The 26,842-nt window shown below is 39.1% G+C and overlaps 4 protein-coding genes across 6 annotated transcripts in view; 2 read left to right on the forward strand and 2 right to left on the reverse strand.

The window, feature by feature from the left end:
* Positions 1-2,716: 2,716 nt before the first annotated feature.
* Positions 2,717-3,850, forward strand: LOC111328949 (uncharacterized). Its single transcript, XM_022933503.2, has one exon. The coding sequence runs from the start codon at positions 2,717-2,719 to the stop codon at positions 3,743-3,745; it is 1,029 nt and encodes a 342-aa protein (XP_022789238.2). The 3' UTR covers positions 3,746-3,850.
* A 52-nt stretch (positions 3,851-3,902) lies between these two features.
* LOC111328927 (nuclear factor NF-kappa-B p105 subunit) lies at positions 3,903-17,164 on the reverse strand. Of its 2 annotated transcripts, none has more exons than XM_022933475.2 (22): positions 17,023-17,164; positions 15,341-15,522; positions 14,852-14,886; positions 14,131-14,381; positions 13,450-13,658; positions 13,007-13,165; positions 12,045-12,149; positions 11,814-11,911; positions 11,224-11,362; positions 10,574-10,786; positions 10,039-10,116; positions 9,409-9,544; positions 9,185-9,296; positions 8,608-8,809; positions 7,978-8,066; positions 7,663-7,743; positions 7,099-7,266; positions 6,881-6,938; positions 6,658-6,696; positions 6,187-6,362; positions 5,280-5,424; positions 3,903-4,923 (listed from the first exon to the last, which is right to left on the reverse strand). In XM_022933475.2, the coding sequence occupies exons 2-22, from the start codon at positions 15,462-15,464 to the stop codon at positions 4,790-4,792; spliced, it is 2,751 nt and encodes a 916-aa protein (XP_022789210.1). In that variant the 5' UTR covers positions 15,465-15,522; positions 17,023-17,164; the 3' UTR covers positions 3,903-4,789. The 2 variants fall into 2 exon arrangements, with proteins under 2 accessions (XP_022789210.1, XP_022789211.1); XM_022933476.2 differs by having other exon boundaries at positions 15,341-15,490; positions 17,023-17,162.
* A 4,042-nt stretch (positions 17,165-21,206) lies between these two features.
* On the forward strand, positions 21,207-24,647 carry LOC111328913 (potassium channel subfamily K member 15). Its single transcript, XM_022933452.2, has 4 exons — positions 21,207-21,663; positions 23,394-23,693; positions 24,030-24,224; positions 24,322-24,647. The coding sequence occupies exons 1-4, from the start codon at positions 21,354-21,356 to the stop codon at positions 24,501-24,503; spliced, it is 987 nt and encodes a 328-aa protein (XP_022789187.2). The 5' UTR covers positions 21,207-21,353; the 3' UTR covers positions 24,504-24,647.
* A 667-nt stretch (positions 24,648-25,314) lies between these two features.
* LOC111328912 (rap guanine nucleotide exchange factor 6) overlaps positions 25,315-26,842 on the reverse strand; it is a 36,793-nt gene continuing 35,265 nt past the window's right edge. For both annotated transcript variants that reach the window (XM_088753135.1, XM_088753134.1), the window contains exons 45-46: positions 26,232-26,273; positions 25,315-25,927 (exon numbers count right to left, since the gene is read on the reverse strand). In XM_088753135.1, coding sequence (XP_088609261.1) covers positions 26,245-26,273 — 29 coding nt within the window. In that variant the 3' untranslated portion in view covers positions 25,315-25,927; positions 26,232-26,244. The remainder of the gene's footprint in view (positions 25,928-26,231; positions 26,274-26,842) is intronic.

Below are 26,842 nucleotides of genomic sequence, written 5' to 3' on the forward strand. Positions count from 1 at the left end.
TTCATTGTAAAGCGTCTGTATCGATCAATATCAAAATGCTTCCAATGCGTTACAAGTATCGGACCAAATTTGCCGGTCCGAGACTTCCAAGTTTTTTCAGGAAAAGCTGGAATTCAAATTGATGTTTTGACAGAAAGCATTTTTGGTCATGCAGGAGAAATCTAAGACGCTTCTCTAAACAAGAGAAATGCTGATTCGGTGAACACTGATTCTAAACTTGTGAACTTTCGATACAAGCGGTACATAACGATCAAAGTCTCTAATTTCTAATTTAAAGACTCAACCGAGGTCGAATGACGACCGAGTTTAATAGCCTGTTTATAGAACAGGAAAAAGTATAACCCAGGCATGCTCACATTTTGTTACAAACGGCTTTGATTTCAAAACTTTCCAATGGCATTTTACGCATTTTGAAAACACTCAATTTCGAGTCTTAGAAAAAAGTCCCTACCTTAGTTTGAAGTTCTAAATACAGTTAAAGTGGACTTGTTCAGACCTCATAGTTTACAGACGTCTTGCCACTATGTTTAGCTGACACCTGAAAATTGAAAGGCATTTTAAATAAACATAATTAACTTCGCGAATAGTTAACAATTCGGCAGAAAGTCGGATAATCGCCTTAATTCGCTCAGAGACACCTTTTGTAGCAGGGTTTAATTAATTTGAGAAACAATGCTTACTGACATATATTCTGACCAGCTTTTGATTGAACTCTGTTTTAAAGAAATCGCTTGTTTGCTTTTCTTGAATAAACTAAGCTCCAACAGTGGACAATACTTCTTAAAGTATGAACCAACCTGTCAAATCATCCATTTTGAAAGATCATGAGCCAATGCTGCATGTAAAGCCAAAATGCTCTTTTATCTCAGGGGTTTTTCCGTCCAAGAGCAGTAATCCTGGGCCTCTAAAACCGAACTTTATAACGGAAAGTTATTCCCGCTCGATCTTTCAAGCCGAATTCTGCATAAAACGCGGAAAATGCAGTTGAGTGGTTGGTTCAGTTGAACAATTTTATTGTTTTTACTTAAAATATATGACTGTAAAAGAAGAAAATCTGCATTTCAATTTCATTCCAAAAATCGAGTTAGGTGATGAAATTGCATTCAACTTAAATTTATCACGAATCTTAGATTAAATTAAAAAAAAAAAAAACATCAATAACCGTAACATGCATGCTCGAAATGAATTGATTAAATCCTACGGTTTAGTAAATTTGACTTAATTGTCACTATGGATTTTTGAGTCATATCATTCACGACAAAATTAAAAACCTCAGTCTAGAGAAAAAGTGAGTGTCTTCGGCTTGTTTTCATAATCAGTAACTCTAGATCTTAAAGCATTGATGCTGAAAGGCAAAAATATTTGTGTACTTGCGGTTCAGACTCAATTTCTTTAAGAATTAAAGCCGACTTATATATGAAGTCTATAACAACAGCTCGAGGTGATCCATAGAAAGATTGTGAACAAGGCAAAGGTAGCTGGCTTTTCAGAATGCTGAGGGAAACTTACCTTCAGTGGTTTTGTTACAAATTCTGATGCCACTCTGTGAATTTGTTTAAAGTCGGATTCTGACGCCTGTTTTTGAAAATGCGCCGATTGTCACCATTTCCTCATCACAATATTTTCACATGAGTCTTGAGTTGCATGATGAAGAAATTCTCGTTTCAAGATGGACTGATTAAAGTTTAAGGATTGAACTTCATGCTGTTATTTTTAAGATCAGAAAACACGACAGTCTTAATTTTTTATTTTTGCTCAAGTTAGTTTGAGTAAACAAATTCCCTATATCGCAGTACTGACATACCTAGATTTCTATTTTGGTTCTTCTGATCAATCATAGTTAATAGAGGGGACCCTCTATTAACTATGGATCAATAGATCGTTTCAGAATTAGGAAAATGCAGCTAAATGTTTTACAAAATAAAAACTCACCCATATTTTATTTATTTTACTGTTTTTTTCTCATAGCGGAAACTAACGTCATTTGGGCTTTCATGTTTTCATGCTGATTTTCTTTTGATTGTGACGGTACATTAAAATTAAGGTCAGAACCTCTGAAAGCTTAAACACGAAGGCGCGCTATAAAAGGAACCTTAGGTCCCACTGGACCATTTGTGATGTAGAACTCTTAGAGTCAAGTCAGCTTGAGCTACAGCTACTCCAAAGCAGTGAACAGCGAGCGCATTCCTTAAAATTGTTTTATGCCTTCATCACAATACAAGAATTTTTGAGATTTGTGTTTCCTTTCTCCAGTGGAAACTGTCTTTATTTGTGGCGGTAAATTTGAGATCGAAGTAGGTGGTTCGCACGTTACTTCATGCCACCATGCTGGTGGAAGTAAACAATAGATATCTCATTAGCTCCTTTTGATCCTCTACCAGCATTTAAATTTGACCCGCACATGTCAACGGTGAGTGACAAATGAGCCTGGGTCTTCCAAGGGAAGACTTCTTTATATAGCGCGTCTTCGTGTTTAATAAATTCCGGAAAAGGAGGAACAATAGGAATCGCGAAGACAAGATTGCCTTTTTGTTCGTCTTCCTTTTCACCATGCATTTGCACGACCAAAAGAAAAAAGGTGACGCGTGCATTGCAGTGAAATGCATGCAGTCAATGCAAGGCAAGGAGTGAAATCAATTACATATGTAAATTAATTTTTTCCTCGTGAAATTGTTATCATAAATTGAAACCATTTCCAACTGCTCGACAACAGAGAATGAATTTCAGCTCGGTAAACTCGTTCAGCATTGCTTTATCCGTTATAATTTTCATCTTGTTCACCTTTACTGTATTCTTCGTCGCTTCAATTATATGCTATGCATTCTACAAAGATAAGAACCTACGAGTATCTACAGCGGTGCCAGTCATAAACCTTTGCTTCGCTGGTTTGTTTCTTGGATTTGTTTCAGGAGTGTTCACGCTGGTAATCGATGTTATACAGATTATCAAAGTTACTGAGCTTGGACACTGCGTGAAAGTTTTTACTGAAGAGTTTGCAATCAGCGTTTACTTCCAGGCACTGTTTCTAATAAGTTCAACAAGATACAGTTTGGTGTTGTGTGGAAGAAAGCTCGCCCGAATGACTGTTAAACAAACCACATTATGCAATAGCATTTCGTGGTTAATTTCTGTTGCTTACGCGAGCCTTGTGACATTTTTCCAGCAAGAACTTAGAGCAGATGTGAACACATATTCTAGAGGGGTTGCCGCAGCACAATTTGCATTCCTCGGCTTTTTACATTTCGGAACCTTGTGCATCTATGCTAACTTAGTAATTTATTTCCATCAGAAGACGGACATCTTACCACCCGATTTTTACAGCTTAGACTCAAGCAGGAGACGAATGGCAGAAAGGAATTTTCGCGTATCGGCCAAGAACATTCAAATGATAGCTTTAATTGTACTAACACTGTGTTCATGTCATCTGCCATATCTTGGATGTATTACGACTGCGATGTTTACTGGGCAGCTGTCACACGATGCTAAAGTATGTGCTATCGTTTTGATGCAGTGCGGGATTTTTGTTAACTTCGTTATCTATGGCTATCTGAACAAGACTTTAAAACGAGTTATTCGACCAATGTTATATCGCTTGGTGGACAAAATCACCCACAAGAGCAGAAGAAGAAAAATCAACGAGCGACTACCGATGAACAATCTTTCTTACAGCAGGTTTAGTTTAAACATTTCCAGCAATGACACCTACGAGTTAACACGCAGTAGACTTGCATTTTTCAACCGGTAATATGCTCCCAGTTTCCAGAGGAACTTAACTGTATTGGCTGAGTATAATGCTGTTCCTAAGTTTCGCCTATAATTTAAGTGGGGTGGTCTTGAGAACCATTAATAATGACACGTTGCACTCGTAGATCTACGTAGGAAATTTTTAAAGAAACAAATACTTATTTTAATATGTTTTATTGAATTTCGTCAATAAAGATTTGAACAGAAGCTCAATAATTGCAGTAATTTACAACTGAAAGAATACGAGCAAATTATTCCATATGCCATGAAGACAATAACGAAGTAGCCGCTGATAGTGGCCGCTCTACGAGACTTAACGCAAATAAACCATGACAGAGTCTCCTACGCTATCAAAACCTGGTTACCAGCCTTCTCGCTTCCTTCACAATCTCAAATAATCCACCTGTGAGAAATGTGGTTACAAAACGAACTAGTGGCTACAAATTATTGACGAATAAGTAAATATTAGCTAAAAACGAAACCTAATTCGTACAAGACATGATTGAGTTGGCTTTTCAAGCCACAAAGCGATAACTTCTTAAAAACCCTACCAAGTATTGTAGAAATAACACCGATTGCATAAGGAAAAAATAGTATATATATGTGATAATTTCTAATAACACGATTCATCTGAAGTATACTATGATTCAGCACTCTAACTAAATGGCCTACAATCTTACACTAGACCCATTACCTATAATTTCCGTCAGACGCCGGAAAACTCTTGCAGTTGGAAAGTTCAACGCGACCATAGGAGTTGAAAGGGTTATTCTATCAACAGTTCCATCGACCCTTTCCACAAGTAGCTGTAGATCTCATTCGATTGATAGCTGACCTCAGACACACCGAGAAATTCACTTTAAGTCACGTAACGCAAAAAAGATACCAGATCTACATCTGTCACGCTGTCTTGACCTTCAGGGCAGTGCCTCACAGTCCTCATCTGTACGTTTTGGTAAAACTGTCATGTACTGTCTTTACACAACCCTAAATATGGCTCTAATCTAGGTGTATTGTTATTTTTTTTTTTACACAATTTCTCGAGTTAAAACACATCTTGGTGTCTCCTGATGGGTTGTAAATTTCCAGCCTTTCGCGTGGGTTCAAGACTCGTTGCTCCTTTCTGGAATGAAGAACTAGAAGATCCTTTTGAAAAGCCTTCATCGTACGAAAATAATTCTGAAAATAGTAAAAAAAAAGATTTATTATTTGGAGGAGAGGCTAAATAAAGAATATATGAAACACACTGGTGATTTTCCACCGCCTCACTGTCTGATTGACTGAATAAATGTCCAGCTGGATGATTCACTGACCACACGCGCGGGCTAATCAACTGAGCGACTGACTAACTGAGCGACCGACTGCCTGACTATCCCCCCCTGAATCACAGTTTGGCCACCTGACTGACTCATCGTCTACTGACAGTCTGACTGACTGACTCTGCGATAAACTTAACTGATTGAGTGACTAACTGGACGACGGACGGGCGGAAGATGGACTGATTTAATCACAAGTACAAACAAAGCGAATCTCACCTTCCGATCTGCTGGCCGATAAGGACTGGGAACCAAGACCGGAATCAAACCCTGAGTCTTGCCGCCCATCGAGTATCTCGAGTACATCTCCTCTGCGCATGTCGTAAAGAACCTGCCGTAGAGTTTTGATGTTGCCATCAGCAGCCTGGGGAGAGAAGAACAAACCCAAAAGATTGATCACCTTTGATGGCTGTACTTCACATTTCATGACATAATAGTAGAACTCTCGCAATTTTGAGCTAAGCGAGCCAGCATCCTTTACACTTATCAAACGCCCAACCCACCGAGGCACAAGGTGGTTTAGAGCGGCGAGCTCAAAATAACAAACTTGCTTTCTGCGGTTAAGTACAGTCGCCAATACAAAACATCCAATACATCGAGCTCGATAAAGTTCACTAACCAACATATTGTTCCCTAGCTGAGCTCGTAAAGATTTTTTTGAAAACATTACTTTCGTTTCCCAGACTTGATGCCACGACGCAAATCACATGGCCCGAGCAGGAACCCTATCAAGCCATGAAGCAGTCCTGTGACGAACAACAAGTAACGACAACGCAATTTGTCCGAACAAAAAGGCTTGAAAATTCTCAAAACGCACCCAGAACAATTCAGTCGGCTCTAGAAATTGATTAACGTGAACTTCAGTGATCATGCACAGATCTCCCCCAGCAATCAAGCAGTTGCTCAAGCTAGCAGAAGCTCCATCCCACTTCCCTTTCTTCAGGACTTCATCTATATTCCATAGTTTTTCTAGGTCTTGGAAATTGGTTTGCAAATTTCCTTCCTTTTTCAAGAACTCAATACTCTGCTTAATGTCACAATTGAAGCTCTTTTATTCTGAAGCAAGCCTCTCTTCCCTAATCGACAATAAAGTGAGGATTTCCTGTACGTTTTTACGCATGCTCACCTCATATTGAGCCAACACCTGTGTAGTTGGACTTGAGTGAATTGCGAACGCATTCTCCAATGTCCCTAGTCCCAGTCTCCTTCCCAATTCACGCCAGTCCGCTCCACCTCCAGTGGTGGGATCTAGTTTTTGAGCCATTTTTCGTCTGACGTAAGGATCCAGTTTATCCATATCACCTGTTGAAGGGTTAAAAAAAAAATGAGCAAGTTTAATCCTTCGCCCTTTACACCTTAACATTAGTAAATTTTAAGCTCTTCGACATGAAAGTCGCAAACTCCGATGGCTTCAGTATGTACTATAATATCCTTTCTCGACCGAACGCAAGTCTATTCTAATTCTTTCTTGCAATTTGCCTTTTGCCGCAAACCCTCTCGCTGCTCAGTTACCTGAAGATTTTAAGTAAATTTTAAAAGCTCTTAGACATGAAAGTCGCAACCCCTGATGGCTTCAGAATGTAACATAATATCGTACCTTGTCCGAGCGCAAGGCCAGTTAATCCACGTGTTAAATCTAGAAGCAAAGAAAGAGAAACTTAATAGTTGAAGTCACCACATAAAGCCGTAATTTTTTGGACAAGAGGAAAGACCTGTGTCTGCACTACGTCAGCTATATGTCAGCGCTGCCCAGGAAACCTTTCTCGTGTACCTTTATCTGCATTTTACTCAATGCAAGATTTAAAGGGAAAAAAACTCACCATCGTCTTGGGAAGGATCCGTACTTAGTGTTTCATCGTCATCCAGGATTTCCTGAACCTAGAAGGACACCAAGCGTTCAGGCATTAATGTGAGCTAGGCTTAGAAAGAGCCAGATATACTTTCTTTCGAGAGTCGTTTTTTTCTTAACCTTACTCCGTGAAAGGGCAAAATATGGAGAGTAAAAACTTGGGCGAAAACTGCTTCTTAAGAGACTTACCTCAGCTACATTTGCCAAGTCAAAAGGTATTTCGTCGTCGCTGTTCTGTACTGTTGTATCAGCCCCAGCGGCAACTAACAGCGCTGTCTGGCCCTTGAGCCCACTGGCTGCAGCAACGTGCAGCGGTGTGTTTCCATCGAGTGTAACAGCGTCGACGTCACAGTTTGCCTGATGAGAATGTAAGACATTAATTATATGTTTATAAAAATCCTTGCCATCAAAACTAATTTTGGTACGCGAAAGGAGCCTAAGACCTCATACGTCAAAGACGTAAAACCAAAATCAACGTAATCAAGAAACCAATCAAAACGATGGTAATATCTTAAGCAACCAATCAGAGTCACACTAAATGGATTTTCGCGGCCTGAAGCGCGGAAAAAATACGAGTGAGGACGTCGCGATTGGTTTTTGCTTTGCAACTGATTGACTGAAAGGGTGGCGCAAGTTTACTGGAAAAATCGGGCAGTAGAGTGAATCTAACGTATCTACTGAAAATCCATAATGTGTTTCATTACTCGATTGTAAAAAGGCCCAAGATGATAAGGACCTGATCATGTTGTTTACCTCAAGAATGAGAAATCCAGCCACGGCCAGATTGTCTTGTTCAACTGCATGATGAAGTGGTGTCTTACCACTAGTGCCATCCTAAACAGTGACAAAATAAATTATTGCTAAGATTACAAAGGATAAATACTTATCTTCCCAAACAAAAACTTGCCATTTTCAATGGACTTGCTAAAAAAACAGATGCCGCCATTCTTATGACAATGAAATCCCTAAGCAACAAATATCATTAACTTGAGATTTTTAGGAATTTTTCTCGCGGTTGATTGTGGAACCAAGTTGTTTAACATAAGAAAGCTGAAAGTGATAAAATACCTGAGCGCTCATGTTGGCTCCTGCAGAATTCAGCAGTTTAAGGACGTCTTTACTGCCCGCTAACACTGCTAGATGCACTGGCGTTAGGCCTGAAAACAGTTTAACTCATTAGTAATTTAAATGTAATCCTTTACTAACCTACCCTTGTTCTAGGGATTATCTCATTCGAAAAAGGGGACGCAAATCACGTATTCAAAACAGAAAGCGCGAAGCAAGATAAGTCATGACCAACACTAAGAAACTTGAGGCGTGAGTAGTCCAGTGGTCAGTGCGCTGGGCTCTGGGTTAAACGGCCCGGGTTCAAGTTCTGGCTGGGGCTTAACGTTGAGTCCTTAAGCAAGACACTTCACTCACATTGTTTCGTCTTCTCGGATAGGACGTAAAGCCGGAGGTCCCGTCTCTTAAAGGGTAAGGGGTAAAAGACGTTAATTTCCCACGCACGAGATTACTGTGTGCTGGATGTCCTTCCCTGGGGTGGGTTGGGTGGGAAAACAGTAGGTCTACATCAGCTTATACAGTTGCCAATAAATTCAACCTGCTTGAACAAATAAACATGATGATGATGATGATGAGATCCCCTACGTCTTCCAATAAGCCTTAGATAAAACTGATTCTTTGGTCAATTCTCACCTTGGTAATTCTGCCAGTTAAGAACAGTTTTTGACACATTATAGTTCAACATTGCTTTCAGACAGACAGCATCTCCGTGCATGCATGCAATGTGCACAGCGGTGTTTCCATGACGATCACGTGATCTAGCATTTGCCCTGGCTCTTAACAGGCAGTCCAACATGCGCGGTTGCTTAGTGATAGCGGCGAGATGAAGAGGGGTCTGTGAAAAAAGAACAAGTAGAGATCTCAAATAGGGAACCATGAACAACCTACAAAATCAAGCTGCCAGCAATTGAACTCATCTTTCGAGGAGGACGTAACAGAGCAGAGAAAGAGACAAAACTGGTATGGAAAGTTATACGAAGTATGCAGAGGATATGGAAATCGAATCTACCAGGGAGCTCAAAATGAGGATACTTGCATTTTGCAATAGTCATGGAGTACGAATCTACTCCTTTTATCCCCTGAAAGGCTCACTAGACCAATTTGTTCTCCATAACTCAAAAATCATGTCAGTTGGAAAGAGTATATGACTGGAGAAAGTTGATTAAAACAAATTCAGATCACTACTTAAGGATGACGCAATATGACTCACTTGTCTCAGGAAATTGTATTCACTGACAAATGACTCTGGCAGGCCAGCCATGATATCTAACAAACACTGGACAACTTCTTGGCGAGCATTTAACACAGCAAGGTGAAGGGATCTGTAACAAAGACGACAACAGGGTCAAATGTCAGTAGATATGCTGGAAATGAACTGTGGTACTCGAAACTTTGTTATTATTTCTCAGCCTTTTGATAAGTGATCGTACGTACGTGTCACCATTGTCATCTTGCACAGCGGTTAAATCCCTCTGAACAGCAAGTAAATACCGCACGTCACCAGTGGCAGCAAAATCGCGCATGGCAGCTGATGATTTCTCGGCAAGATTCCATGCTAATTCTCTGAGATCTGTAGTAACAGCAGCAAGAAGTTAGAATAACAAAGACGATACATCTGCGTAAAAGCTTGGTTATCAAGTAACCAAAGTTGTTATTTTGAGTACCTTTGGGGGAATGTCACCCCAAATCTTCAGACGTTTTGCTCACATTCTCTACAACTAAGCTACAAAGACCTCTGGCGAGCTAAGCCATATACAGAGTACTTAGGTTCAAACGTGTCAAACTCCCATCATACAGCAAAGATCAGTAAACCACGTACACAGCCAAGCTCATCAATGACTTCTCCGCACCTCAGCAGTAGAGACTTGAATATCAAGATCTAGACGCCTTGGGCCCCATTCGGTGAATAAGACTTAGATTTTTTTCTGAGTCATGTACTCGTGCCAAACAAACATCCTTCTTTAAATGATTATCCTATTTCTTCAGCTTCTCTTTTTGAATGAGATTAACACATGTATGCATGAACCATTAATTTATTGAACAACAAACAAAAGTCAGACTAACCTGCTTCTTGCGACTGTCCAGCTGCATTTGTCTGTCCAGTAGAATTTAACTGTGTCTGTCGTGATGAGCTTCCATCTCCTACAAAATTTATAAATAAAAAGATGTATCAGTTATTCAATTCAATGGCCATAATATAGCAGGAACTGTTTTGTAATGACTAATCATCCAAAACTATACTTCATGATAACATTTAACCAAATGAATACTGTTGGTCTTGTGATCTTAAAAAAAAAAAATGCCTACTTATGTAACTTTGAACAAAATGTATAGTACTTAATTGCTACAAATCAAAATTGTGATTTTTTTTTCATTTCACTTTTCTGTTCATTGACTACGACAGATAAGCTTCACATGTGCTAAGTGTTCGTCCCAATATAGAGCACAGACAAAATCATAATTTATATACAAAAAAAAAAAATCCTTCTTTTTTTTCCTTTGATACCCCTGAAATATAACTGAGCAAAATACAAGGCACTATGAAATTTATTGGACACTATTAAACATTACAACGAACAATGATGAATGAATTGTTTACCTTGATTGCCTGACTGAGAAGTTCCTGAGTTTGTATTAAAGGCTAAAAAGCCCATAGGTTGTGCTACGAAGCTACCAAAACCAAAATTAAAGCCGCCACCACCACCTCCTCCTGCCCCACCCATGCCAGGGCCCCCTCCTGGCCCACCACCACCAAAGTAGTCAGAGAAATGCGGGATCTTCTTTCGCCTTTTGGCACCAATTTGCTCTTTGTCTGATCAGAAAATGAAATAATTATCACTGATTGTAAATTTTGCAACTACTATTTATGACAAACACTGCTGATTGGTGTTGCCAGACTGAGATTGCCCCGGAAATTAGGATGGACCTAAGAAACTCTCCAGCTAAAAGCATGCAAAGTTCCAAGTAGGAATTGCAAAACTGACTTAAATTGACAGTTTCAAGCTCAAAAATTGATGACAATATGGCAAGTGAAATAACCACAAGTCATAACAGCAAGCTTAAGTTCAGCTTAGAAGAAGATTCAGTGAAACCAATAAGTGTTCATAAATTTACTTTTGAATAAAAATTTTAAGGAGCATGTCACGATACTTTAAATGATATTTTTCCAAATACATGTTAACCAGAATACCAGGATAGGCATCCTCCAATGAATAATCTGATTCTCCTAAAAATAACCTCATGACATACCAAACAACTGTGGTTGATAAGTGAATTCCACTGGGTCACTTGTCTCCTGATCAGACTTTCGCCGTAGCTCAAGTTGTACCTTCACAGGTTGCTCAATAGCTACATTCCAGTAAGCAGGAGTTTTGAAAACAATTGCAACCTGAGAGTGGGAAGAAAAAGGAAACAAAGCACAAGTCAAAAATGACATGAACCTTTACTCTAGGGAATCTATGCTACTGGGTTGCTAGCATTTTACTCAATATTTACTTACGTATTGGGAGGCGTGGTGCCCTTACGGTTATTGCCCTTGCTGGAGACATCATATTGTGTTATTATTTAAGACACTTTACTCTGACTCACAGTGCTTCTGTAACCCTGCAATAGACTAGCATCCCATCCAGGGGGGAGTAGAAATACACCTAGTCGCTTCATGCTGCAGAAACTGGAGTTAAGCCCCAGCCTGAAGGGCCACTTGGCTCATAAACAGACTTTGCCTTACTTACATGTTACTGGAGAGGTTTTATTTTGGGCACACACATACTCTTTACAGTGACTAACAGAAAGCTTTGAGCTCTACCATAACAGAGCAGCAGTCTCTATTTCACAATCACCTGTCTATGAACATCTGTAGGGGCAAACACTCCACGATCTTCCCACGTTTTTTTCCCAGTTTCCATTTCAGTTTCATAGAATATAACCTCAATATCATCTGCAAGACAAAGCAAGATGTCATGTCATGTCAATTTTGGCCTAATGAAAAAATATAATTTTTGTATCGTTAGAAATTCACCCTTGCAAAACTGAGAACTTTAAAATCCTCAGCAGCACCATCTGACACTCACCTTTTTGTACTTTATCACACAGCAAGTACACCTCGTCAGATCCTGAGACACATCCAGAGTTGCGATCCATGCGGCAAATCTTTAGATTTGAGGCTGATGGGGCCTCTACAAAAATAAGTGAATCGTATTAACTTCTTGACCTCTAGAGGAGATTCAAATTAAAGTTTTCCAAAGAATTGTGAAAACACCGAGGTTTTAAATGATTGATGGACCTTTTAGCAAGTTTCTCAACCGTGGCTTTTTGAAGTAATTAGATCTTTTTTTTCAGTGCTTAATATGAGCTCTTTTGACAGTATGCCAAAACTTGAGGTTTCGTTGATATTTTCCCCTTAACCCTTAAACTCTCACAAGTGACTGAGACAGAATTTCCCCTTACGATAACAATACAATATCAAGCAGACAAATTATAGGAATAAAGAAAAATGTAAATTAGGGAGTCAATGGTTGATCCAATACTGAATTCTCCAAACAAACATCATAGGAATTGTATGGCAGACTAAAAGGAGTATTACTAATGTGATCTTGGGAGAGAAAGGGTTGAGATTGTTAACAACATGGTATAAATGAATAGGGGTTAAATATATCTTATTAACCAAGCACGAGGGCCGTACTGAGAGAATATCAGCCCGAGGTCTTGACAGTACGGACCGAGTGCAGCGAGGTCTGTAGAAAAAAGACCGAGGGCTGATATTCTTCCAGTACGGTCCCGAGCAAGCTTGGTTAATAAGAGATTTATTATACGACTGAAGTTCAAAGGGACACAAGTGCGGTATCGTTCGGGACCATTCGGGACAGTACCCCGTCCAATACTTAGAGAATATTGGACCGGCAAAGGAGCATTTTGATTGGTTGATTTTAGTTATTGGCCCGCTGACTGCCCGAGTCGTGCAATAAACTCTGTTATTAAATAACTGGCCCTGAGCCTTAATTAACCAAATGAAACAACAGTCAACATAACTCACTTGAATCATAAACTGGGTTGGAGATGCAGGGGTGTAAAGCTTTTGTAAAAGCACCACTCTCATCAGGAAGAAATGCTTGAAAACACAGCCTGACAGCATTCAAGTTCATACTCTGCTTTTGTTCTTCCACCATGGTACGAACCTTTTGTGATTCTTCCTCTGATGGAATAAAAAATGAAAACATCAGGAGACTTTATTTCCTGGCAAGACATTACAAGTTGTTTTTAATCTTTTCAAATGCTTAAATTTCAAGATCCTACCACTAAAGTATTATTCACTCGACACAATCTGATTACCAAATGCACTTTTTCAGACAATAAGGACACATTCACCACCAACAATATTGAAAATGGGCCATATTAATGGTTTCAATTCCACATCAGCTAATGGCAGATTCACAGCACAAGAAAATATCGTAAGAATTCATGAAATATCTATCACACCTGCCACAGCTTCTGCCAAGTGTTTATCAAAAGAACTTCTGTCGCCATCGACATGGTCTCCTAATACTGTCACATCAAACCCTTTGCCATCTGCTGATGTCAGGGCATTTAATGTTGCTGTGTGAAGTGTCTGCATCTTGATATATCGATCCATGAGCACTTTACCAACCATTTTCTTTGTGACGTGTTCAATACCAAGATTGGGGAACCTAAAAGTCACCAAGGTAATGAAGTCAGCATAGCTTGCTAAATCAAAACAAAGTTTGTACTGTTTTGAAAGACCATCATGAAGTGTAAATATGTCAACATGAATGCCACTTTTTCCTCACAACATCAATTTCACTCCTTTTAAAAGAAATCTTTATCCCTTGGGCACACAGTGTTCATCATTAAAACTTTAAAGTGTTAGATCTGACCTAAATAAAAAAAGGCTTAAAAAAAATTTTGCTTTAATACTTCTTTTTAGCATTCTCTCAAGTCAGATCCAACATTTTGAAGTTTTAAATCTTTACCCCACTATCTTGTTTTTCCAAACTGTGGTAATACATCAAACAATGCATAAAAAAAGCTCTGTGTCTTTTGATAGACTCAGTGATTCTCCTTTCAAATTTTCTAGTTATAGATATTGTACATTCCCCTAAAAAAACTGAGGAAGAAGAAGATTTAGCATAAACTACTCACGTTGCTGTCATTCCTTGTTCTGGGCCAATCTGTACTGTTACAACTCCACCAGCAGAGTTCTTGCCAATCAGACTGTGTGCATGAGGCATAGGAGGCTCATCTACAGTCACTAACGATACCACAATACGCGCAGGGCCTTGGTAGTTACACAGCTGAACAGAAGGATATGATTTTTTTCCTTTCTCAGAATACTGCCCTGGTAGACCACCATGAGATGGGCCCTCACAAGGATAACGGAAACGGAAACCTCTCTGTGAAAGCAAATATTATGGTTTGGTATTGGTCAATCCTGCACATGTAATCATCTGAGTGTGTGAAAATGTCGGTGAGAGGAATTGTTTTCATGACCAATACTAAATACATGTTTTAAAAAATTGTGGGGAAAGTCAAATTCAAAGTTGAGTAAAAAGTTTTTTTTATCCTTTTTCTTCACCTACTGAAGGTTTTCATTTGGTCTGCAAGAAGAGATTAGTCAGTTGTTCCAAAAAAAGACGTTACTGGTTGTAAGACTAGTGGCACTACTTAGTTTTCAATCTCTAGGTAGAGTCATCTACTTTAATAGAATTGGTTACCACTCAGGCAAGTGATGAATATCTCAGGGTAACAGTAAGGCCAACTCAACCAAAGAGAAGTCAGTTTATCTCTCAAAATCAAAGATTTAATTTAATCAGAGGTCTGAGATTGCTCAGCCCAAATGTTACGATAACAATACCGTGCTCACCTGTTTAGGTTGTTCAAGAATTTCCATATAAGGTCCTATGAAAATGCATGATGAAAAAAGTTGCAATACTTAGATGTAACATATTAGTATCAATATTTTTCTAGAATGTTTTTCACACCCTCTTTAAAAATTGTTTCATTAAAATAGAGCGAGTAAATAAACTGAACTGCTTCTGCATATACTATACCTTTACTACAACTGATTCCTATTGAAAATGACAAACTTAAACTAAATTCAAATTGAAATTCAAGTCTCTTCAAGTTTGGCACAATTATCAAACAAGTCTCTGATTTTGTTATAAAAGTACATTTGGGTTTAATCTCCTATCCACACCAAGCCACTTTCCCAGGGACAATTTTGTTACAAATATTAGAGGATGTCAACACTTGCAATAACTAGTTTGGATAACTGAGAAACAAAGAATGATTCAAATTCTGAGGATTTATGTTACTACAAACAGTAATGCATAACGCTGGAGAACTAAGTTACCTTGGTATGATGCTGTGGGCACCTGCAATGCTGAGATGTCAGGTAGATATCCTGGTGTCAGGAGATCCATCACAAAACTGTCCGTAAGAGTTTCACCAATCTGCCTTTCCGAGTTGGTTGCCATGGTAGCAACTGGTAGAAATGAGGCTCCTACAATTTTGATGTATCTCTATTTGCTAGTTCTAAAAAATGGCAACACCATTTTAAATAAGTAATGAAACTTCTTTAAGTCACAGTTAACGAGTTGTTATATCTAAAGAAAAGTGAATTGTCAAAGAAACCCAGAGACAAAGTTAAGGGATTGTAAAACAGAATTCACTGTGACCGAGGAGAAAATCTATCATATGAATGTATTACTTTATTCATTCATTCTTTTCAATCATTCTTTTATTCACACTTATTCTACTAAAAATACAACAACGAGAAAGAGAAAAAGTAGGAAAAAAAAAAAGAAGAGAGTTCTAACTATACATGTTTATCTGCATAACTGCATTTTCCATAATTTATCTGCATTTTTTCAGTAACCTTGAAATATTTGGTCAGATACATGTTCCACTTTGTAAAATAGAGCTTATATTCACAATTTACCAAATGATCAGAGCAAGATATGATGTGAAAAACTCATCAGTCAATCAATACACATGCTTCTTATCACTGTTTATGAGCAAACCTCCTAGTAATCAAGATTACATTGAAGATCCAGTTGTTTCTTAATTACAACCTCACAAACATGATCATAATAAGTTTTGGACTCCATTACTTAATTTGGAACAAGAAATAAGCATTCTATCATTGTAAACGTATTTAGTAAAGGCTGTATCTCGTAGGACCATTAAACCAAATTAACATAACTACAGACATGTAGATGAAAATTAACTTAAAGTTAAGTAAAAGTGATTTTAAACTTGTTAGTTTTCTCTTCTCCTTTATTCAGAGTACCTTGCAGTAGCTTTTGAGCAAAGAATAACACAAACTAAACTTTTTTGTATTTATTTAGCCCTGAAATTATTTCAAACTACAACATGTACATGTATTTATGTCCATGTATTCATTTACGTTTAGTAGCTAGATGTTGCAAACGTATCAAGTTACGTTGCCCTTACATCACTGAAAATGCCTCATAAAACACACATTTAATGGCGAAATGGGGTTCAAATTTAACTTTAATACAACAGGAACCATCCAAGGTTTATCATGTATGTATCATGATCAGTTTGTCACAAGACATGAGAGCGCTAATTACCCTGATCAGTCAGCGTCCTTTTCAACATAGTAGTTACAGTATAAGATACGACACATTGAACAAGGCTAAGAAGAGTGAGAAAAAGGATACGAAAAAATCTTATCAACATGCTGATTAAGCACATGTTTTAGCACTGATCGTGACTAAGACATGCACGAAGGCAACTACATAAGCGCACTTCGCTTACGATTAAAGTCTAACATTTTCGAGGCTGAAATCATATTAGCATGAGGCTTTCACGTTTGAGCGTGCCGTACGGCTGTAAAAAAATGTTTCAGAGTTCAATGAGCTTCAGCCATTTCGCTCTACAAACAGCCAATATTGGAGAATAATTTCCTCAAAGGGTACTATTGATTCAAATGACATGAGAAAGCAAAGAAAACAAGATATATAACGAAGACAAGCTACAAAGATGCCAAAATAAGAGAAATCCGCCCACCTGATAACTTTGTCAGCCTTTTATCCTTAAAACTGTTAGATTTTCTTTCTCTTGTCAACTTTTAGAATATAGACACAACTGAAATTTTCCACCAACACATGTGAAAACCGAAAGAATCGGTTCAGTTTATAGTCTCCATTCCGCCCGACCAAGGGACTTCCCCGTTCCATTTCTGCGCTTTCTGATTGGACATAAACGAGCATGTGATCAAATTTGCTCGGTGATGCAATGACGCATGATTCAAATATAACTTTTTTGCGCCGGAAGTGATGTCGTTCAGAGTTTCAAACAGCAAGTAGAAGGGAATTTTCCCGTACTTTCAATATAAACAATTCAAGCAAAAAAGCACCTAGTCGTGTATCAAACTATCTGTGATGTAATGAAAATTATGCTTATAATCTTCAGGAAGTAACAATGGTTACTGAATGTTCCTTGAAAATGTCCCATCAATAAAAAAAGCGAATTTGTCTTAGCCTGAAAAGACTAAAAATGAAAAAAATAAAATAAATGATAAAAATTGAATAAAAAGTAGAAAATAAAGTTTAAGCCGTGCTCTTAGAATATACCATTTGTAAGAGTAACTTTACGGAAACTTATTGCTATCAAGTTCGTGGTAAACGTTTCGCATCTATCTACTCTGTCCGGAGTGGCTTGCAGATTTATAATATTTAGTGTCCCCATAGAAATGTTGCTTACAGCAGCGAAATCTGAAAATATCAAAAAAAGGAACAATTTTAAGTCATGTAATTTGACGTCAACCATTATTCTAGTACTCTTTCTATGTCGATTTGTGTATATCAGCTTTGTGCCGCTCTGTTAAAAGGGTACGGTCTGAAAACGGCATAGCTATTGACCACTTTGAAACTCCACAAGAGCGAATAAACGTACTTGTCTTTTTAACTCCAAATAGAAACAGAGAGAGAGAGAGAGAGGGAGAGAGAGAGAGTAGTGCAACCAGTCCAAAAGGTAAAACAAAAGCTGAATCTTTCGTGTGTATTTTGTCAGAGATTGAATTTTAGGCACTAATGCAAAGCTTAACAAGGTGTGATTCGGAAACCAAATGTGCCGTTCAGAAGCAGGTCCAGGCCTGAAAACGGATGTGGGAAATGATACACTTTGGTCTGAAATAGAGTTAGAATATGGCAAGGCGAGCTGAGGACCCTTTCCCAAGAATTCCGCGGAGCAGCCGAAGGGGGGGGGGGGAGGGGGATGAAGGAATTTGTGAGATGAGCACATAATCTTCTCTGGTATTTTTGGATGATTCAGCTTTCGATGCGACTTTGTAACCACGACTTGTCGACCTCGCACATTTTCAGTTTCGTCGAAGGTATGGCTCGTTCCAGGCGTTCAATGGCAAGACTGTGACACCAGCGTCATCATTGATGCGCACAATTCAGCGGATCGAGAAATCAAGGAAGGGGGAATAACCGCTCGGTCGCTCGATTGAGAGCCTGGGACAGACTGGCCACTCGGATGGAAAAAGCATCCTCAAAAACCTTCACGAAAGAACTAGAAACAGGAGCAACAACAACCGTTAACCCAGCAAAACATCATTGCAGTGGAGCCTGGAACTGAACAAGAAGTGGCTTCCAAAATCCATCAGCAAGAATAGATCATTTTCACTCTTCGCAACGAAAAAATAAATCCAAAACTATTCAGTGGATAAGGTCAAGAAATTTTAATTTTTTAGGAAATAGTAAGGAAGACACTCCTTCGAGTCTTGGGCTTTCTCTTTTTTCCAAACCTTAGATATTGTTCGAATTGTTTTGCGCAAATTTAAGTACGGAGCCACCATGTCGGTGCACCTCTTTAGTGCACCAACAAGGCGGACGGAAAATAGTATATACATCTGGGACTTACTTGAGCTGTCTAGTCCACTGAACCAACAAATATTAACACAAGCACTTTTCCTAACACTTAAATTCCTGAAAAGGCTAAAAATCACTAGATAAGTGTATATTTTTCGAAAAACACGATCGGACAACTCTGAACCTCAAACTGCGCTAGTGTCCAAACCAAGCACGCTATTGAGCTGAAAAGTTAAAAACAGATATGAATTTAGACCCCTTTATGCCTGATGCGGATAAACATTTTCGTGGCCTTTTAGTTTTAAATTTTGGAATTTGATGACGTCACGTTAAAACGATCTATTGAATGGCTTAACATTGGAGAAGTGCTCGTAGCTGCCAAACTTCAAAGAATACTATTTCAAAGAACACTTAAATGAGAACAGGACGATCAACAGCTACTAACAAATCGGAACGGCTTTGCGGTTTAATTGTGGGCAACCGCTCCCGTCACTGAAGAACTCTTTCCAGATGTCCCATAGACGACTCCATTTGTGGCGCTTCTCAGACCCTGTCCACACGTTTCCGGATATTTTCGAAAACGGAGATTTTTTTCTCCGTATTCGAAAACATCCGCGTCCACACGAGCCATAATACAATCGCATTTGCCCGTCCACATGTAAACGCGAAAAATACATAAGGAGTATGCACAGGCTAGTGGCGCATACGCTCTGTGATAAGAATGACGGCTGCTTTATTTCAATGTGGGTTCCATCTATGGCACCCAAACACTGTGGAAAGCCATGTGCTTTGTGGAAGTTTTTTACGTGTTGTTGTACTTCACTGTCAGATCCTGGGAGCTTGATATATGTGGGGCCTAGGTACAGGGTAATTGCTCTGCACACTTTCCGGACGATTTTCGATACAACTTGGCGAGATAATCCGAAAGCATTGGCAGTTTTTTTCATCCTTTCTATCATCACCAAGGTAGTACAATGTCAGAGCCACTTGTTTTTTTCACATCAACGGCTGATCTCATGATGGTGTCCTCTCCTTCAATATATGGTCTCAGCTGGCCTGCTAATTTGTAGAGGGACTCTTTTGACATTTTAAAATTCTCCCTCTACTCCTCGTTGATGACGATTCCGTTAACGAAGTTGTCCCACCACGCACTGGTTCGATCCGGTCTTATCCAAAATCTCCGAGGCCGCCTGCAAGCTCGCCGATTTAGTCGTTTTAATGGCGCTGTTTTGGTTGCAGGAAATGAAATAAGACGCATAATACCAAGCTTTCTCCTTGCATAGTCACCCTGTAGGTTTGTGTAGGCGACCTGTAGTTGTAGAAGGGTAATAAAACTCGAGATAAGGCCAAGTAAGGGTGAAACTAACATTGGGTTGATCGCCGCAATGTTAATGATAATTTGTGGCCGAGTGCACTGGACCCTAACTTTGACGTCATCGTATTCGAAAACCTTTGTTTTCGACCGTCTACACGAATACGATAAATCTCCGTTTTTAAAAATCTACAGTCTGGAGAACGTATTCAAAAATCTCCGTTTTTGTCGCCAAAAACGTCGTTTACGTGGGGACGGGAGGTGCAAACGGAGAAAAAAATCTCCGTTTTCGAAAATATCCGGATACGTGTGGACAGGGTCTCTTAGTTTAATTAATAGGTCCTTGCAAAGGAAAATTTGTGTATCTTAACTTCAATTTAACTTAAAGGTGAACTGAGAAAGTTCCCGCTTTCTAAAAGACTATTTTTGTTTATACTTTAGCCGAAAAATTTCGTGAGATGGAATGAAGCTAAACAGCGAAATAAGAGACTTCATTCGTAAGAAACCTTTTATAACACGTATTTTTGTAGGAAAAAGTATTTTATGAATGAGGTTTTGTTTTTATTTCAGCTAGCTAATCAGCCAAGGTGATGAAATAAGAAAATTGTGGTAACTAATTGCGTGGTTTGCCTTTGACGGTTTGGTGATCGTTGCAAGATACTATGATAATCTTCCTCAGTCTTTGTAAAAGGTCTGAAACGAAAGTACTGAAAGTGCCGACAATGGAATCTCTTAATGAAAACAGTGAATATTTCATGATGTTTGGGGGAATTATAGCCCTTCACGCAATCAACAGTTTTCAACAACATAGCTTGAGATTTCATTCAAGAATAATGTTAACTTGTAAACATTAAACTGCTTCTTAGAGACAGAAGTCTAATGTGTTTACACTTTTAATCGAGATTGTAACTCCGGTGACGAGATTCTATGCGAATCTTAAGCGTGGTTAATTAATTGAAAACTTATAGCGATTGGTCTGTGGTCAAAAAACAACTGAACTCTCTCTAGGAAGAAAAATAAATTAAAAAAGCAAAATAGGCAACTGTGACTCATTTATAATCGTCATTCAGCATGAAATTAAATCCGAAAACCTAGCTGGCGAAACTTCTCGCGTACGACTTGGGTGTGACATCAATTTCTACAGTCGCTTATTTAGCTAAAGTGGTCGCTTCTTCCAAGGCGAACGAACGTTCTTTCCAGTGTCTCGAACAATGAAAGCTGGTACAAGAGATATTTTGATTCGCTTCACTTTGGTTGGTTTGTTTTTATTAATTGGCGCTGCAGTTTTTCAAGTCCTTGAAGGCACAGACCAACACGAACGTGTCATGGAAGAGGAGGCCGACGAAGCAACTTTGGAAAAAATGCGAACAAACTTAAGTGTGAATATGTCGAAAGGGGAATTTGACGATTTAGTGAACAAGCTTCATAAATTTTATGAAGATCATCACCAAAGAGCGTCAAGCTATCAATGGACGTTTTACGCTTCCCTTTATTTCTCATCGAGTGTTATAACCACAATCGGTAAGGTCTAATGTTTTCATTATCAGTTTTCAGCTACAGAGATAGCTTAACACCCATATGATTACTTTTAAGGGTTTTCGAAGGATCCCGTGGGTATACATTACTCTGAAAACTTCCTGTCTACGCGGTTGTTTACAATTCGGAAGAAAGAAGCACAAATTGAGTTATTCTCTTTAAAACTACCAGAAGCGGGCGTGCTAGTTTGAAATCGCGAGGCCCACTTTCAGAACAAGTACTACTGATTGCAGAGGTTATGTTTGAAACAAGCTAAGTAGACAACACTAAGAATTCCACATTATGTCTAAAGCTCATTCGTTAGCTCATTTGTCTCACTCTCTTCCTTAGTTTTTGCTTTCAAATTGTTAAAATAGCCCGCTGGTAATCTATTTCGGGCGCGTGAATACTTATGTTGCTTTGATCATTCAAGTTTCTCAAGTTTATCATTCTTTTCATTGACCGTTGGATTTCAGTATTGGGAGAGAATTGGAGAATGCTTAAACGACAGTTACAGTCTTGCATTCGATGTCAAGATTATAGTACTTTTAGTAACAGTAAATTGTTCAATCACCAATTCACTTTTATGATCGATCGGCCTCTCGATAGACCACCAAGAGGCAAATTGGTACGTCAGTTTGAAAGTCAGTCAGTTGGTCAGCTAGCCAATCAAATCGTAAGCCAGTCAAAGTCAGTCCCTTGGGAATAAGTCATTGTTTATCCCCTGGGAGTGGGGAAGGGAGGAATAGAGGCTTCTTTTAAAAGCCGGGGATCCTATGGTTTTCAGGGTGAACAGAAGGGGAAACGGTCTTCGCCAACATATTATTAAGTGGAGTCTATAGAAAACTGACCCCAATAGCCCATTTCCGAATTACCCTTGGCCTAATTTTCAAAACGAGTCTTGGTGCTCATCCTTTCATATGATAATAAGTTTTCATTCACGTGCAAATTAAACTCATTTTCACAAGAATGGTTGAGCACCGGGCCTCGTTATGAAAAAGAGGCCAAGGGTAATTCGGAAATGGGTTATTAACTGAATATTATAGAGCCAAATGGAGGATCAGGTAAATTTCATCCGATAACTTACACCCCCCCCCACCCCTCTCAAGCAAAAAATAAAGACCGGTCCCTTATTCGGTCATTCACTCAGTCACAGTCAGTCGGATGGTTAGAAAATTTTAATTCAGATTGGTATTCAGTCAGTCCATTTATGGGTAAGTCATTCAGTCAGTTGGTCGGTCGGTTGCACGGTCGACCGTTTTTTTTTTTTTATTTATTTGGTGGTCCAATCAGCGAGTTCGTCGTTAAACTATGATCCCGGTTCACCGTCAGTCAGTTTTGATACCCAGCTATTCACACCGTTCAGTCAGCTAATACCTAGCCTATTACGTTAGTGTGAAAGTCTGTTTACTGAGCCAAGTGGCCTATCATGCCGGCACTTTACCCCAGTTTTCGTGGCATGAAGTGACTAGAAGTATTTAATTCTACTCTCCCCTGGATGGGATGCTAGTCCATCGCAGGGTTACCCCCCTGACCGGCTGAATTCGCCGGTACCCATTTAAACACCTGGGTGAAATGAGACACTGTGAGAGTAAAAGTGCCTTGACGAAGAACACAACGCAATGTCCCTGCCCAGGGCTCGAGCCCAGACCACTCGATCCGGAGTCATGATAACCATGAGTCCACCGCGCCTCTCTATTTCGTTTGTGTATTGACGCTCAGTTTTTTGATTTCAGGTTATGGTCACATGGCTCCTTCTACATTTAGCGGCCGGCTCTTTTGCGTTTTTTATGCATTGTTTGGAATACCTCTCTGTATGTTGGCATTGAAATCAATTGGAGAGAGAATCAACGAATTGATCGAAAACGGTTTCATTTTGATCAGTTCAAAGTTCCAGCTACAACAAAACAAAGGCATTAAGATTAAAGTGTTGCTAAGCACTGCTGGCTTGGTCCTAGTCCTTCTCATGCTAGGTGGACTGCTGTATTTGTCAGAGGGCTGGAGCTACTTTGACGGAGTATACTACTGCTTTATAGGTAAGGCTTGCGTTAGTAAGTATAGGAGAGATATTGGTCTAATAGCTCAGAGCACAAAGGTCCTTTCAACATACCATGTTATGTCAGGAGCTCATTACTTATTGGCTCCAAGGCTGATGATTACCCATAACTTTCAGACAGATGAATTCATTTGCTCATTCAATCATTCTTCCATTAGTTCATTAATTCAGTCATTCAAAAGCTCACTGTGTCCGTATGAATAACTTCTTGAAAGCACTGAATATTACCATTCCTGAACCATTCAAGAATAGAAATGTCCAGGTTTATTCTTTGTACATTTATAAAGTACTTATAAATCACCTTTTATGTTATCAGCTTTAAGTACAATCGGGTTTGGGGATATGATACCTAGAAAAGGCCAGGAGCCTTCATCCGGGATACAGACGCTGGAGCTAGTCGTCCGGGGCTTCTACATCGTACTAGGCCTCGCTCTTGTGTCGAGTCTACTCTCTGCAGTTGTAGCGGCGGCTGAAGTATTGAACAATTGGAACAGCTTCAAAAAGACAAAAGGTGCGTATAACGATTCACTAGGAATTTTACGACAAAGTTCGAGTGATACCGTTCCAATATAACCGTACTCCTTTTCCTTTCCTCTTATAATAACCAGGTCTTTGCTGCCACAGAAGGACGGATGCAAATATCACAGAGGAACTGGGTCCAGCATCCGAGGGCTTGTACACGGTATCTCGCAACCTGGAAAATATCGTGTTTCCTTCAGTCATTCCTTTCAGACGATTTGCTTCAGATGGGTCTACACCACTGATCAATGATCCACGCTGGCTCTACTGAGCTTAAGATCTGACTAATGGCAACTAACTAGGGGGTGACAGTAAGGTTGTATTTTGTGTGTGTGATCTGCAAAGGAAATTTTATATCTGAGTGTGGAGAATGATTTTCTAAGCCCAAAGGCTTAGAAAGGCATAGATGGCATTAACGAACTTCCTAGAGTTAGGCATCATTTGTTATTGTGAACAGATTAGTCCTGAGAACTTAATTTGATTTACAGATTAGTTTGATACACTAAGGCGTTTAACTGTTAATCGAGAAGTGTTGATAGACGACGTTACTAAAAGCGGTACTTTGTAGTTTTATTGAATCGTGTTAAATACCAACATTAGCGGATAAAAGAATCTGAAATATCCGTAGAAATTGTGGACAAAAAGGATAATTTGATGATGTTGTAGCCGCTTCCGAAACAGCATCATCTTACTGCGTCGATAGAGCTCCTCGTGTAATGTGCTTGTGACGTGTAACGGAAATTAGAGGAGCAGCCTAGCTGGCACATGTATGTTCAGTGTTTTTTGGTAAAAATTGATAGGACGGTTGACTCTCACTGTTTGTAAAAATTTTGCTTATCAGTTGGATACTTTTTCAAATACTCTCTTAAGAGACCAATGCTAAAAATGTTACACGACGACCGCGCCCATTATTGGCTTGCACAGAAAGTTTTGCTTCAGTGAGCGACAGGTCAAATACTGAAGTTGTCCTCTATAGTCATAAGAGACGCTGATCTAGTCCCTGAAAACCATGTGATCCCGCCCTAGTCTCCATGCATGTCAAACTAAAAAAGGCAATTGACACAAGGTAACACAAATAAACCTTTACCAAAAGTATGTTTAATAATTTGTACTTGTAATGTAGCCTACAACCTATTTACACTGAGTTGATACAAAAAGATTTGTAGACATCTCTTAATATTTTGAGGTTAAAATAAAATGTATGTTTAATTGAATGAGTTTTGTTTTCTTTCCACAACACTACCTAGACTACTACAAGGGTTTAAATATTTCTATTTATACTGCCCGAGAAGTCCGTAACGAGACACCGTCAAACCATCACCCACGCGCCGTGCTACAACTATCAGTATTTCTCTTTTATTGAGTATATATGATCTCACAAGACTCAAAAGAGTTCAAAATAATAATTGTATAATTTTATATATCTATGCAGTTTTAGACAGACGGCCCGCTCTGCCTATCGTTGCACAAGTACACTGTTTGTCCTCTCAGAGTTCAAAGAGAAAAAGACTCTTCTTGCCTATTTTGTCTAAGATAATCCGCAATACAGTCTACTAAGCTTTGCATAGAAAAGCTTGGAAAGGCTTCCATGAAGAAACAAAAGCTCATGAAAATAAATCACTCGAAACAAAACAAAACAAAACAAATCATTTGTTTTCAGGGAGAGATGAAACTGCGAAGAAAGCCTTTAGAGCCCTGAAAGGAAAAAAGTAATTTTATGTTTTTAAAAAGGTGACAAATTCAAACATACGTATCGTTAAAATACATTTGACGTTGACAATTTCTTACTTGGAAAATTTAGAATTCCTTCTCAGAGAGGTAGAAATATGGGTTTATCTAAGGATTCCTCTTCAGAGAGGTAGAAACATGGGTTTATCTAACTAAACAATAATACCTCTGAAAGAAAGAAAGGCAGTTCTGCGTAACATTTCTACCAAAGCCACGAAGTAAAAAAGAGCTTTTTCCAACATCGCTTCAAGTAACTGGATGTTTAGCTTACCTAATATGTTCCGTTAAACCGCGGAAACTTGGCCTTCTTCTTCTGTGAAACGAAACAAAATGAAAAAAATCAAAACAAAGGAAAATAACTGTCTTATTTAAAAAAAATTGTTTTGAGAACCTCATTCTACATTCACAGGTCAGTATACAACTAAACTTCCTATTTCGGATAAAGGAACATCTTCTACGAACCCAGCATGAATGGATTGATCTTGCTGAGTATTCATTCCAGACATTTTCAACCGCGCGATCTCGGAAGATTTCGAATGATAGTAGAGTACGTTGTACAACGAATACAGAAAACACGAGGGCCTAGTAAATGGCCTTGCTTGCCAACGAATTTTCTGTAGTGGAGCTGTAGGACGAGCAATCGGAATCGCGAAATCGATGGAGCTCAAAGTTTTTCCCCTCGCTTGAGACAAGTGAGTTGAGCAGATAGACATGTTGCTTCTGATTGGCTGGACTCTTCCTTCACGTCATGATGCACATGGAATGTTGGGTGAACACGCAAAAACACCAGATCCGTCTTTAAACTACAAAGACGCCGTAGGGTATCAGATTAATATTAGGGACTTTAAGCAGTCAGGACGGCAACGGCACGGAAGTCGTCGA

Source organism: Stylophora pistillata, chromosome 3 (genome assembly GCF_964205215.1).
Source record: "Stylophora pistillata chromosome 3, jaStyPist1.2, whole genome shotgun sequence".
Lineage (NCBI taxonomy): Eukaryota > Metazoa > Cnidaria > Anthozoa > Scleractinia > Pocilloporidae > Stylophora > Stylophora pistillata.

Coding starts and splice junctions, on each gene's coding strand:
- LOC111328949 (XM_022933503.2), top strand. CDS start 2,717: ATGAATTTCAGCTCGGTAAACTCGTTCAGCATTGCTTTATCCGTTATA.
- LOC111328927 (XM_022933475.2), bottom strand. CDS start 15,464: ATGGCAACCAACTCGGAAAGGCAGATTGGTGAAACTCTTACGGACAGT. Junction 6,939..7,098: donor ACTTGGCAAATGTAGCTGAG/GTAAGTCTCTTA, acceptor GTGTCCTTCTAG/GTTCAGGAAATCCTGGATGA. Junction 6,363..6,657: donor TGGCCTTGCGCTCGGACAAG/GTACGATATTAT, acceptor ACCCTTCAACAG/GTGATATGGATAAACTGGAT.
- LOC111328913 (XM_022933452.2), top strand. CDS start 21,354: ATGAAAGCTGGTACAAGAGATATTTTGATTCGCTTCACTTTGGTTGGT. Junction 21,664..23,393: donor GAGTGTTATAACCACAATCG/GTAAGGTCTAAT, acceptor TTTTGATTTCAG/GTTATGGTCACATGGCTCCT. Junction 24,225..24,321: donor CAGCTTCAAAAAGACAAAAG/GTGCGTATAACG, acceptor TATAATAACCAG/GTCTTTGCTGCCACAGAAGG.